This window comes from Pongo pygmaeus, chromosome 17 (genome assembly GCF_028885625.2).
Source record: "Pongo pygmaeus isolate AG05252 chromosome 17, NHGRI_mPonPyg2-v2.0_pri, whole genome shotgun sequence".
Classification (NCBI taxonomy): domain Eukaryota; kingdom Metazoa; phylum Chordata; class Mammalia; order Primates; family Hominidae; genus Pongo; species Pongo pygmaeus.
This window is the reverse complement of record NC_072390.2, coordinates 85,315,875-85,329,470: the sequence shown is the minus strand read 5'-3', so window position 1 is coordinate 85,329,470 and position 13,596 is coordinate 85,315,875. Positions and strand designations below refer to the sequence as shown.

The following is a 13,596-nucleotide window of genomic DNA, read 5'->3' as shown; positions in this document are numbered from 1 at the left end:
CCCAGGCAACTCCTGTGTGGGAAAATACTAATTTATGAGAAGGCTCACGCCTTCTAGTACTAAGTAGAAATTATTGGAATACGTTTTCTAAACCTTTCTGGTGCTTTGTCACATATTACGTGTAAAATGGATGGTCCCTAAATTCGAAAAATTATTTTATTCTATCTCACAGTACTTGTTAGATTATTGCTACTTTCAATATCTTTTCCAATTATAAATGTATTTGATTTGTTATATAGTAAAGTAGTATTGTGACTGGAACAGAAGCCTTCAGTGTGATTGTAAATTGTGATTTCTCTACAGTTCTAAGAACATTAGAAAAAAAGAGAAAATGTTGGAGCATGACTAACTAGAAAATTGAGCAATATGATATTCAGCTGATTATTTTAAAGTTAAGTAACTTCTTCTCCTTTACTTTTTTCTGTTTGTATTCTTAGGTAGCAGACAAGTGATAATAAGAGTTCTGGAATTGCTTGCAGAGGATATGACACTTATTGGTGAAGCAATTTCAACAGATATCTGGGATGACAGCAGCCTTTTTGGTATAGATATGGTAAGAATCAATGTTTTCTTTGGGATATAGGGAATAGTATTTTTTAAGATTTTGGTTCTTTTAAGCTGGTTTCATTGTCTCATTCGTGTTCAAAATCTTTTTTCTTTTTGACTCAATATGTCCCAGGCTTATTTTATAAATAGCCTGGAACAGGCCTATTTTTCCAAAGGTTCTGGTTACTTCTAATAGGGGAAGGATTATTAAGACCAAAACCAGGCCATCAGAGGTGGTTATAGCTACTGTGGTATCATTCTTTTCTTTCAGGAACAATTAGGAAATACGTATTTTTAAAGATCGTGAATTTATATTGCTATTTTTCTTATTTTAAATTCATATTTCTTATCCTTGCGCTTGCTTGTAGAAAGTCTTCGTTCCTAGCAGTATCAGCATAATTGCTTATTAGCTTTGACCTTAAACATACATAAGATAGTTTCAGAACAGCAATATTAACATTACTATGAACAACTCTAATGAAAAGTTCAAGATTTCCTGGCAGTTCTTTTTGAAAATAGACTAATCTCACTAAGGATATACAGTCAAAATACTATGCCTTAAGGCTACTGTTACAAATTCAGCATACAATTAGATTTGTTTTTGTTTGTTTTCACTATTGGGAATTGTTTTTTCTTCATAAAAATGTAGCTCAGAGATGCCTCCCTCCCATCCAGTTACCTTTAAGATGTTTTCCTTATTGGTAGTCTTTCTGGCTATTTTTTTCTATTTTTATTTTATTTTTGCAAATGTAAGCAATTAAGTATGTAGATTCTTATCCTCTCCCCATCCTGCATAAAAGGTGGTATGTTATATACACTGTTTTGCACCCTGTTTTTATAACTTAAAAATACGTCTTACATGCATAGAATAGTAGGTATGGGGATTATTCCCTATCTATCTATACGTGAGATTTTCTCATTCTTTTTTATAGGTAGCAAATGCTTCGTTGTGTATTTGTTAACCCAGTCTCTTGATGGATATTATTGTTAATATAAATTATGTACAATGAATAATGTGCTTATGCTATTTCATAAATGTGCAGGTATGTCTCTAGGGTAGATTTATTTAAGTGGGCATGCTGTTTTTCTAAAAAACTTTTATTTAGCTTCAGCGGTACGTGTGCAGGTTTGTGATATAGGTAAACTGTGTGTCATGGGGGTTTGGTGTACAGATTATTTCGTCATCCAGGTAATAAGCATAGCACCGATAGGTAATTTTTGTGATCCTTCTCCCACTCTCCACCCTCGAGTAATCCCTGGCGTCTGTTGTTCCCCTCTTTGTGTCCATGTGTTCTCATTGTTTAGCTCCCACTTATAAGTGAGAATATGTAGTATTTGGTTTTCTGTTTCTGGATTAGTTTGCATAGGATAATGGCCTCCAGCTCCATCCATGTTGCTGCAAAGGATATGATCTCATGCATTTTTATGGCAGCATAGTATTCGTTGGTGTATATGTACCACATTTTCCTTAATCAGTCTGCCATTGATAGGCATTTAGGTTGATTCCATGTCTTTGCTATTGTGAATAGTGCAGCAGTGAACATACACATGCATGTGTCTTTATAGTAGACTGATCTCAAGTGATCTGCCTGCCTTGGTCTCTGAAAGTGCTAGAATTACAGGTGTGAGCCACCGCACCCGGCTGAGCCATGTTGTTTATGTAGCAGTACAGCAGTTCCTCGCTTGGCATCATAGATAGGTTTTCGGAAACTGTGACTTTAAGCAAACTGACTTATAACAAACCCAGTTATTTTTTCTCATCAGCATTTAGTGAAATGGCATGGAACCTGTAATGCTGTTTCATTAAAGTCAGTTTCCAAGAACGTGTTGAACATGTTAAGTGAAGGCTTGCTGTAGTTTATTCATTTTATTTCTGAGTAGTATTACATTGTGTGGACATACCACAATTTGTTTATCCATTCACCTGTTGGTGGACAATGGGGTTGTTTCTAGTTATTACAAATAACATTCCTATGGACATTCCAGTTATTCCACATCTTCAACATCTATTATGTTCAGTTTTTTTTTTTTTTTTCGGTGGGGAGAGGGCATTCTGGTAGATGTGCAATGGTATCTTACTGGGTTTTAATTTGCATTTCCCTAGTGATTGATGATCATGAGCATCTTTTGTAATTTTTAGAGAGCAAGTCTAGGTTTTTTTTAAAAAACACTTATTCTGAAGTATTTTATTCTTTTCAGTGCCATTGTGAATGAAAATTTTAAAAGTTTTTGGATTGTTCATTATTAGTATAGAGAAATACAATTGATTTTTGTGTATTGATCGTCTATTTGGTGGCCTTGCTGAACTTACTAGTTCTGGTAGTTTTTTGTTTGTTTGTTTTGTTTTCTGGTAGATCCCTTAGGATTTTCTACCTATAAAATCTTGTTATCTGTGAATAAAAACAGTTTTAAGATCATCTTATCTGTGAATAAAGACAGTTTTATTTCTTTCTATTTACTCTGGATACCTTTAATTTTTTAAAATTTCCTAATTGCCCTGGCTAGAAGCGTTAGTATAATGTTGGATGGACGTGGTGAGAGCCTTCTTTGTGATTTAGAGGGAAGCATTCAGTCTGTCACCATTAAATATAATATTAGCTCCAGTACATTTGTATTTTGTAGATGCCTTTATAAAGTTGAGGAAGTTCCCTGTATTCTTAGTTTGTTGAAAGTTTTGATCATGAATGATTATTGTATTTTGCCAAATCTTTTGTCTCTATTGAGATGATCATTTACGTTTTTGAAGAGCAGAAATAATTAATTTTGATGAGGTTCAGTTTCTTAGTTTTTCTTTTATGGATCATGCTTTTGATATTTTATCTAAGAAATCTTTACCTAATGTGGAATACAAAGAATGTTTCCTATGCTTTCTTTTAGAATTGTTACATGTGTTTTAGGTTTTATATCTTTGATTAATTTTGAGTTGATTTTTATATACAGTACAAGGTAAGGAATGAACTTTTTTTTTAATGGATATACAATTATTTTCTCAGCACTATTTGTTCAAATGACTATCCTTTCTTTCCTGAATTCCTTACCAACTAACTATATGTGGGTTTACTTCTGGAATCTGTTTGATCAGTTTTCTCTTATGATGCCAATACCCAACTGACTTAATTATTGTAGCTTATAGTGAAGGCTTATAGTGTAGCTATAGTGAAGCTTATTGTAAGTCTTGAAATAAGGTAGTATAAGTCCTTCAACTTTGTTCTTGTTTTTTTTTTCTTTTTTTTTTTGAGATGGAGTCCTCGCTCTGTCACCGAGGCTGGAGTGCAGTGGCGCCATCTCAGATCACTGTAAGCTCCGCCTCCCGGGTTCACGCCATTCTCCTGCCTCAGCCTCCCAAGTAGCTGGGACTACAGGCGCCCGCCACCACACACACACACACACACACAACCTGCTGTGGTTTTGAATGGAATTGAGTTGAATTTGTGATCAATTCAGGAAAAATTAACATCTTAATAGTATTGAATCTTCTGATCCATGAATACCATATATATGTCTTCACTTGTTTAGCTCTTTATTTTTATTTTTATTTTTATTTTTTTTGACATGGAATCATTCTGTCACCCAGACTGGAGTGCAGTGGCATGATCTCGGCTCACTGCAACGTCTGCCTCCCGGGTTCAAGTGACTGTCACTACAGCTTCAGCCTCCCAAGTAGCTGAGATTACAGGCGTGTGCCACCATGCCCAGCTAATTTTTTTGTATTTTTAGTAGAGACAGGGTTTCACCATGTTTGCCAGGCTGGTCTCGAACTCCTGACCTCAGGTGATCCGCCTGCCTCGGCCTCCCAGAGTGCTTGGGACTACAGGCATGAGCCACTGTGCCCAGCCTTATTTAGCTCTTTAATTTGTCTCTGCATTGTTTTGAAGTTGTCAGTGTATAGGTCTTCTACATTTGAGTATTTCAGTTTTGGGTCTTGTCCACTGGCTGATTTTTCTCTTTATGGATCTTGATATGTGTAGTAATTTCTGATTGGATGCTGGACCTTTTCAGTGTTACCATGCTGAGTGTCTTGATTTTTTATTTTGCCCTTTTAGAAGCCCTTTGGGAGGGTTCTGAAGCACTTTGGGAGGCCAGCATGGGAGCATTACTTGAAGCCAGGAGCTTGAGATGAACCTGGGCAACAAAGCAAGATCTTATCTCTTCAAAAATTAGTAACATTAGCTGAGCATGTAGGTGCATACCTATAGTCCCAGCTATTTGGAAAGCTGAGGCAGGAGGATCACTTGAACCCAGAAGTTTGAGGCTGACAGGTGGTTATGTTACTTGTAGAGCAGTTTCATTTTCTCAAGACTTTAAAAAATGTTGCTAGAATGGGTCTAAAATAGTGGTTTTCAACTGGGGGGTAATTTTGCTCCCCAGAGGATGTTTAGCAATGTCGGGAGCCATTTTTGATTGTCACACCTGGAGTGGTGCTACTGGCTTCTAGTTAAATAGAAGCCATGACAGCTTACCACAACAAAGAATTTTTTAGCTCAAGATGTCAAAAAACCTTGAGGAAGTGTTGAGGTTGAGAAACCTGATCTAGAAGAACCTTTGCTTGGGGTTAAACTCTGCTCCTGAGATGTGATCCTTTGGGACCTCTGTTGAATGTCCAAAGTGATTATTGATGACTGTCTACTCTGCCTGGTTGAAGATTGAGTTTTATTGTCTTGTGTGAGCCCTGGGAGTTGTTTAATTTAAATCTCAGTAATCATCTTTAGCCTGTATTTACAGAGTATCTACCTATAATCTAAGCCACCTAATCTCAGCATGGTCTGGATGGAAACTTGTTTAGGTCTCTGAAATTCTTCCTTTGCATAGCTCTCCCACAATTCCTAACCATGTCAGCTTCCACAAGCATCTTCATCTCCTAAAGTCATCGAGACTGTCAGACTCTTTGGATTTCTCTTGCCTGTGTTTGCTGTACAGTAATTGTTTTCAGGTATAGTAGGACTCTCATTGCTTATTTTCCTTCTCTTTGGCATCACAGTCCTGCAATGACACTATGCCACTTTCTGGTTGATTTCTGGGGAAGGAAGGAGATGTCCTTGTTCTTATTTCATGGCCAGAATTGGAAGTTTAACATAAAGTTTTTAATTATGTCATTTAAGCAACTGGCCTATCTGTGAGTTATTAGGTGCTTAAATGTACATTTATCTAGAGTGAAAGTTCTGGATCAACTTTAGAATAAAAATTCAAAGTGTGGAGAGTTTAGGATACCTTGTTTTTTGCTGTTTGTATTTCAGTAGAGTAGATAATTTTAGAAAATATGGAATTAAATTTTGTTTTTTTTGCAAGAAGTGTTTTGATAAGTAATATTTTGCATGAGTAATCAACACGTGTATAGTAGTAGCCTTAAGAATGTTATATTACAATATAATATTTAAGAGATCTATGGAATGCCAGAGTATGTCTCCATGTAACTGGAAACCATATCTTTTTTAACATTTCAAAATATCATAAATCATTTGTCATTTAATATCTTTCATTTTGAAATTGTCATCTGATAACCTTGCCTTCCTTGAAGATTTGGCATTCTATCTCTTCTGTTAATGTGAATTCCTAATGTCTGGTCTTCCTTCCTCTCCCTTTCTTCCTTCCCCTCTCCCTCCCTCGCTTCCCTTTTGCTGCCTTGTCAGGGCAGTAGAATCAAAATTTATCAGTCATAAAAATATATATTGACTGTTACATTTATCAGGTTTTTTTCTCTTTATGCTATTTTGATGTCGGTCTATATTTAATTAAACATTGTTACAGGCTGTCTGAAATCCTTGTGAATAGAGGTCTGAATATAAAAAAAAATAAATTACAGATATTTACATAATAACAATACCCATATAAGAAAGAAACCCAAACTTTTATTTTTTTCATAACATGAACCTCTTAAAAAGAGAAAGAAATTGCATGTTTTAAAATGGGTATATTTTCAAGTCTTTCCTTTTCTGATGATAGTTCTGAATCTTGGTTTTTCTTTAGTCCTTAAGGTTATCACACTATTTTGTAGTACTTTTAGGAGATTTTTCACATATTGAAGGTTTTCAACAAGTAAATTTTTCCTTTGAAGTGTGAGGAATGCTTTATCAGTTGTTTCTTAAATTAACTTAAATTTTCTTGGCCAGAACATTTATCTGTAAAAGTTAGTCATTCACTTTTAACTTTTGGCTGCTGGTACTTTATGATTCAATGAATTATTTTTACTTTAAAGGTTAATTCTGTTGTACAAGTGCCAGTTGGTATGTTAGAAATGCTAAATAAAACAGAAGTACTTTAAATTATATTTGATTTACTTTTACTTGTTTAAAAAGAATAAATGTGTCTTTTCTTTGGCTATATTTTAAAAGAAGCAAACAAGTAAAATTTCTTAATGTTCATACTTTTGCCAGTTTTCAAAAGAAAGACAGAAGCAGTATTTTTGTTGAGTCATTAAAGGAACAAAATAATAAATGTTGCTATCAATTTAGAAATTAAGTACCGGAGGATATATAATCAAATCTCTAGGTATTTCCACACAGTGCTAATATCAGTAGCATCAATCGTGTCTGGAACCCTGTAACTCAGCATGGAAGGGAATTTCAGTTTCCCCCCTTAATTGAATATTTTTATATTACTCAAAAGTGAATAAAAGAAAAAATATTTTCACCAAAATTAGTTATGCTGACCTAAAGTGTGTCATATGTCATTCCCCCTAGTCCTCCATCATCAAATCAGGTCTATTTTTTCCCTATTTACATGCTAAGTCAGGTTCAAGATGCAAGGAGAAAGTAGCTTTCACCTCCTGCCAGATAACCTAGACTCTTAGGTCTATATTCTGTTTCTTTTCCGCATTTCTTCTGTGTCATTCCTGTCATTGCAGTCACTGGAAAGCAGTCTTCTCATCTTTATGACTCATTGCTTCTAAATTCCCATCTGACCGGCTGTGGACTGGTAACTTCCACATCAAGGCATGCTGGTAGAATTGTAGCATGTTGGTAGGACTTCAAGAGGGGCTAAGAGGATTGTGAAAGAAACTAAAGATCTTTGTATCCATTAAGGGCTCATTAAGGATATTTGGACCAGATTGTGAATTGATAACTGGTATAGTGGGATCTCTGATTACATAGACCTTCCCTGCTGCTGCCACCATTCCAAAGACAGTTATTTTAACTCACATTTCTTGATTGCCTATTATTAATATATGCTAGGCACTTGGGATGTCAAATAAGATGTAGTGCTTTTTATGCCTGTGGGTGATAGATACTTTTAATATGACATTAGTAAAACAGAGATAAGCATACAGGAATAACACTTAAACTAAGATAGTTTAAATATAGCACTTACTATATGTCAGACACCAAGCACTATTTATGAAGTCATTTAAGTATCATGACCCTGCAAACTCCGTAACTGAGGCACAGTTTATTTTTCAGGGTCACTTGTGGTTTTGTATTTATAGCCATTATGTTCTATTGCCAATGGTGCTTTGAAAACACTATGAACTATGAATTTGGGATGTCAGTGAGGGCTTTTTTTTTTTTTTTTCCTCTTCCCCATACTCAGTCTCACTCTGTTGCCCAGACTGGAGGGGAGTGGCGTGATCTTGACTCACTGCAACCTCTGCCTCCTGGATTCAAGCAATTCTCGTGCCTCACCCTCCCAAGTAGCTGGGATTACAGGCATATACCACCACTCCTGGCTAATTTTTGTATTTTTAGCAGAGACTGGGTTTCGCCATGTTGGCCAGGCTGGCCTCAAACTCCTGGGCTCAAGTGATCCTCCTGCCTTGGCCTCCCAAAGTGCAGGGATTACAGGCATGAGACACCGTGCCCGGCCTCAGTGAGGGCTTTTTGTAGATCTGAATGAACTGAGTTTTAAATTATAAGTAGGATTTGGCCAAGCAAATAAAATAGCATTTTTTTTTTAATCTGGCGGAGAGTGACAATGAACCATGAGCCATGACAAAGAGGCATGGATAGTTCTGATCGGAGATAAAGGATAGGGCTGGTGGTAGATGGAACACAAGCACCTAGAGCGTGAAATGTGAGGTGCAAATAGTGCAGAGAGACTGGTGGGATAAATGAGGGTCTGCCGGTAGGGGTCTTTTGACATGGTGCTCAGTAGTCCTGCCTTTCCTCTGAAGGCAGGATGAGATTGCCTTTAATCAGAGAAGCGCCTCATGAGACTGGCACGAGGAACTGTGACTGGCTGCAGTGTGGAAGGTCCATTGGAAGCATGTGAGGGGCAGAGCCTCCTGTAGTTTCTTCCTCCAGGTGCCTTGTAGAATCCACAACCCATTGTGTATTGCAGAGGTAGTGTATAAGTTGTGTTTACACTATAAAATCTGTTTTATTGGTAATATTTAAGACATTTTGCTAACCTGGTATTTCAGTTTTGTACCTTCTGTTGTAAAAACTATGAGCATCCTGTGAGGACTGGTCTTTCCCCCGCCCGTCAACTCCTTTAGGGTTGTTGCTTAAACATTTTAGCCCAAAGAATTAAAAAATGTGGGCCAGTTACTATTGTTTTTCAATCCTTTCCTACAAAACAAAACAAAACAAAACAAAAAGCCATTTTTTTTTGATTAGAAGAAATGTTGGAAATAAAACTGTAAAACTCATTCTTAAAGTATTTGCTTTTTATGATATTTTGAGAAGTACTCAATTCGTCATTAGAATTAGCAAGATTATTTTAAACAATTTCACAAGTAAATAGACTTGAATAATAGAGATGTTGTTCTTGGTACTGTTTTCATGGAGAAATACTGTATGGAGGAATTAATTGCCTGTCAATATAATAAGACTGTCACTGTATTTCCAATTTGTTCTCTCTAGACCAGTAGTTATTTGTATGAGGATGTTTTACTTTTTCTGTTTTAATTTTTTAAGGATTGTTCTACTTTTGGTTTAAATATTTATTACTTTTTAGTTTTATTTCTTGGGGATCAGAGAAATATAGCCTTAAATATACATTGAAGTTTTCTTTGTGGTAAAGTATGTTTAAAGTTAATTTTTGTCAGTGTTTCTTGGAAACTTAAAGAGAAGTTATATTCTTTGCAGTGTTCAAAGTTTATGTCTATTAATTTTAATTATGTTCAAAAAGACTGAGTTAAAATCTATAAATTCATATCAATAACATGTTTTGTTGATGTCCTATGTTATTCAGATCACAGACTCATTTTTATTGAGTCTTTATTGTTAAACATGTCATCAGTAGAAAATTAATTTATTTTGCCCTAAATTATTCACCATTCATATTGCTTAGATTTTTTGTTTTAATTCTACTACTCATTGAACTTTTAACCTTTTATTCACAAAGATTTTTTTTAATTTTATTTTCTTTTTTTACTCGTAATCCCATGACAGTTAAGGATTTATATATAAATTTTTAATTTTTGTTTTTTACTTCAATATGAAATTGTTTCATTTATAGGAAAATTTAAACTTTTTATAGTATAGTTATGCTTGGTCTACTCTCAAAAGTTTTTGCTTTATTTTGCTTATGTAGATTATTTTGTCTTCCTTTTACTTCTGCAGTGACATTGTTGTACAACTATTATCATTATCTATGCAACTTTTTCATCATCTCAAATGGAATCTCTTTACCCATTAAACAATAACCCCTCATTCTGCCTATCCCCAGCCCCTGGTACCTCATATAAGTGGAATCTATATTTGTCTTTTTGTATCTGGCTTATTTTACTTTTGTATTTGGCTTATTTTACTTTTGTATTTGGCTTATTTTATGTTTTAAAGGTTCACCCATGTTGTAGCATGTATCAGAATTTAATTCCTTTTGAATGCTCAACACCCTTTTCTTTTTTCTTTTTTTGAGATGGAGTCTTGCTCTGTCGCCCACACTGGAGTGCAGTAGTGCGATCTTGGCTCACTGCAACCTCTGCCTCCCGGGTTCAAGTGATTCTCCTGCCTCAGCCTCCTGAGTAGCTGGGTTTACAGGCACGTCCAACCACGCCCAGCTAGTTTTTGTATTTTTGGTAGAGATGATGTTTCACCATGTTGGTCAGGCTGGTCTTGAACTCCTGACGTCATGATGTGCCTGCCTCGGCCTCTCAAAGTGCTGGGATTACAGGCATGAGCCATCGCACTGGCCTCCCTTTTCTTGTACGTATATACAACATACCACGTTTTGTTTCTGCATTTACTGGTCAGTGGCCGCTTTCATTGTTTCCACCTTTTGGCTGTTGTGAATAGTGCTGCTGTTAACCTGGGTATGTATACATCTCTTTTTGAGACTCTGCTTTCAATTCTTTTGGGTATATACCCAGAAGTGGAATAATTTGCGGGATCCTATGATAATTCTGTGTTTTTTTGAGGAACTGCCCATTGTATTTTCCACAGTGGCTGCACCATTTTACATTCCCACCAGCAATGCACAAGGGTTCAATTTTTTCCATATTCTTGCCAACGACTTGTGATTTTTGGGCCTCGTACCTTTTAGTTGTTCCCTGTGTAGTCATCCTTGAATTGAAAAAATTCTGATATATTAGATGTTTGTTCTTAGTTTGCAGGTGTTTCTCATTCTTCTTTTTATATGTTTTCAATGGAAAATTGAAAGTTAAGTACTTCATTTTTTTTTTTCTTGCTTACTGAGGGTGTCCTTTTACCTGCTAGTTTATGGGGGCATGCCAGTATATCTGGGATATATTTTGTCTATATTGATGTGACTTACAAGTCAGTCTACTATGCATAGATTCTTCTTCATATTTAATATATATCTTTTAGTTTAAAAGATATTATTTCTCTTGAAGTAGTAAATTATTTAAATTTATGATGGCGTAACATTTTCCACTTGAAACCTTATTATCTAAAGAGAGTTTATAAAATTTGATATTTAATTGCTTTTTAATTATTTGACTTTCCTTGATTTGTTTCTTTAGAAATGTTGGTATCAATTTGAGGACAGGGATCATCATGTCTCTTGTACTAATGCATTTTTTTTCATTATGCCTGCCACTGTGTTAGGCGTATAGTAAGCATACGAAATACTTGACGAGGGGTTTATGTGTTAATGTTCCAAATTGGAACAATTAAGCACTAGAAACTAGGAGGAATTTATGGTTCATTTACCTTTTGTATTTTATTGTTCGTATTTATTCATTGTTAAGATTCATCATATTAAATATTTAAAGATTATTGTATTTTTAAAATGTAGGTTTGTTTATCATTGTTTATCATTGTTTATCGTGTAGGTTTGTTTATCGTTCTTTTGTGCTTTTTAAATTATGTCAGCAGGTATTGGTAATTCTCAGAGAGAGGAGTAAATTCCGTTTTGATTTGTTTTCCTATTAATGATAATGATAATATTTTAAACTGTTCTCCATGGCTTTTGTACACTGGCCCCTAAAATTGGTTGTTTTCTTCTGTTTCATGTTGTGTAAATGTTTTCAGAAAGAGAAACTACTCCTGGTGTTGGGAGCCCTTGGAGAAACCATGTGCTACCATAAAAGTAGTGTCAGTTTAGAGCGACCAGAGGTGATGCTCGTGCACCACAGAATGGCCTTTCTCAGCACTTCCCTGTTTGCAGTTCGACTGCTACAAACGCTTCTCCCTGTTGAAAAGGTGAGGCAGGTAGTGCTGCTCATTTGTACTCTACTGACTATTATAAATAAATGCTCTGTTGTAAATTTCTTCTGCTCTTTTCATGGTGTGTAGGTATTGTGCTTTAGGCCATTTTCAAAATAAGTGTAACAGATTATATGGGAAATGTAGAAATTGAGAAATGGCTAATTTTGAACAATTTTGACAAATCATTTGATGGGAAATTGTTTTTTAATCTTGCTGTTGTTTTTATTGCATATGTTTTATTGCAGTCTGTACGTTTGTTTGTTTATTCCTTGTCCATTCAGTGAATAATTTATTGATTGCCTGCAGTGGGCTGGCAGTATTACTTGCTGGATGTAAAACTGAATAGGTTAGAATTAGTCCCTGGCCTCATAGAACTTAGTTTTGTAAAAGACAAGACTTGGCTGTTATCTATATGTATACACATGCGTATACATATACATATACATATACATATACATGTATATGTACATGTTTGAATTCTTTGGTTTCATTTCTTTAATAACTTTGGGATCACTTGAGGGAAGAGATTATGTCTTCTATACGAATACATTTTTCCATACATATATACATATATAATTGGTGCACTTGTATCTTTTAATTGATTGGAGGGCATTGAAAGCTTACTGATCTTATCTCTGCAGTATGTTTCTTGTTTCTTATCATTAATATCAAGAGTAGCCTTTCCTTCTCTTCAGCTAGCTACGTGTTGTCAGAGTTCTTTACTTATTCACTATTTCCCAGGTTCCTTGACACACAGAATACAAACAATAGTTTCCATTGCTGCTCCAGAAATTATTTTGTAGTTAGCATATCTTAATGTCATGGAACCTTTTCTTTTTCTTGTTTTATCTATTCAAAATAGTGTTAGCAGTGCTTTAGTTTCTAAGTGTTGATCAAGTTGGTTTCTGAGGACTGTCCTGTTTCTTGTATGTGTTGTACGTTATGTATATTGCTGGTGTGTTGCATATTTTAGCAACTTAAGGGATTTTTTTTTTTTTTTTGGTCACATGCGTTTCTCTTGAAGGTATCCCACTATTTCCTTTCTGCCAGCAACTTAATTGCTTAATATTTTTATTTTAGCACCTGATCTAAAGAATTTCAGAAGATATCTTTGGTAGGATTAAATATCCTGGTTTTTATTTGATTCATCTAGTTAATATTTGGTAACTTGTTTTATGTCTAAACCATATTTATAGTTTGAGTTATGTAATACATGATTTCATACCTTAGTATGTCTTTTGAAAGTTTTTTTTTTAATTAACATGTTGCTTTAGGTGTCTTTCACAAAGCTGCTTTTCTGCCCATGATAGCAATAAACTATCTTCTGTGCTAGTCTTTATTCTTGTACTTTTCTTTTTCCTACTTTTCTGTTTTACCTAGCCCTTTCTTTTCTTAAGCTTTGGTGTTTTCAGTTTTTAACTTTTATTCAGAAAATAAGATGTTTATTTAAAAAACATTTTGATGTACAAAGAAGAATAAAAATTCATTTATAATTTCCAGTTAG

General features: G+C 35.0%; 1 protein-coding gene across 4 annotated transcripts in view; it reads left to right on the top strand.

Moving 5' to 3' along the window:
* RTTN (rotatin) overlaps positions 1–13,596 on the top strand; it is a 204,872-nt gene that overhangs the window by 16,971 nt on the left and 174,305 nt on the right. For 3 of the 4 annotated variants that reach the window (XR_010124196.1, XM_063653821.1, XM_063653822.1), the window contains 2 exons: positions 438–553; positions 11,916–12,095. Coding sequence is in view for 3 of the 4 variants with exons in the window: in XM_063653821.1 (XP_063509891.1) it covers positions 438–553; positions 11,916–12,095 (296 nt within the window). In the remaining variant the exon portion in view is untranslated. The remainder of the gene's footprint in view (positions 1–437; positions 554–11,915; positions 12,096–13,596) is intronic. The other variant, XM_054460788.2, reaches the window with a different exon arrangement.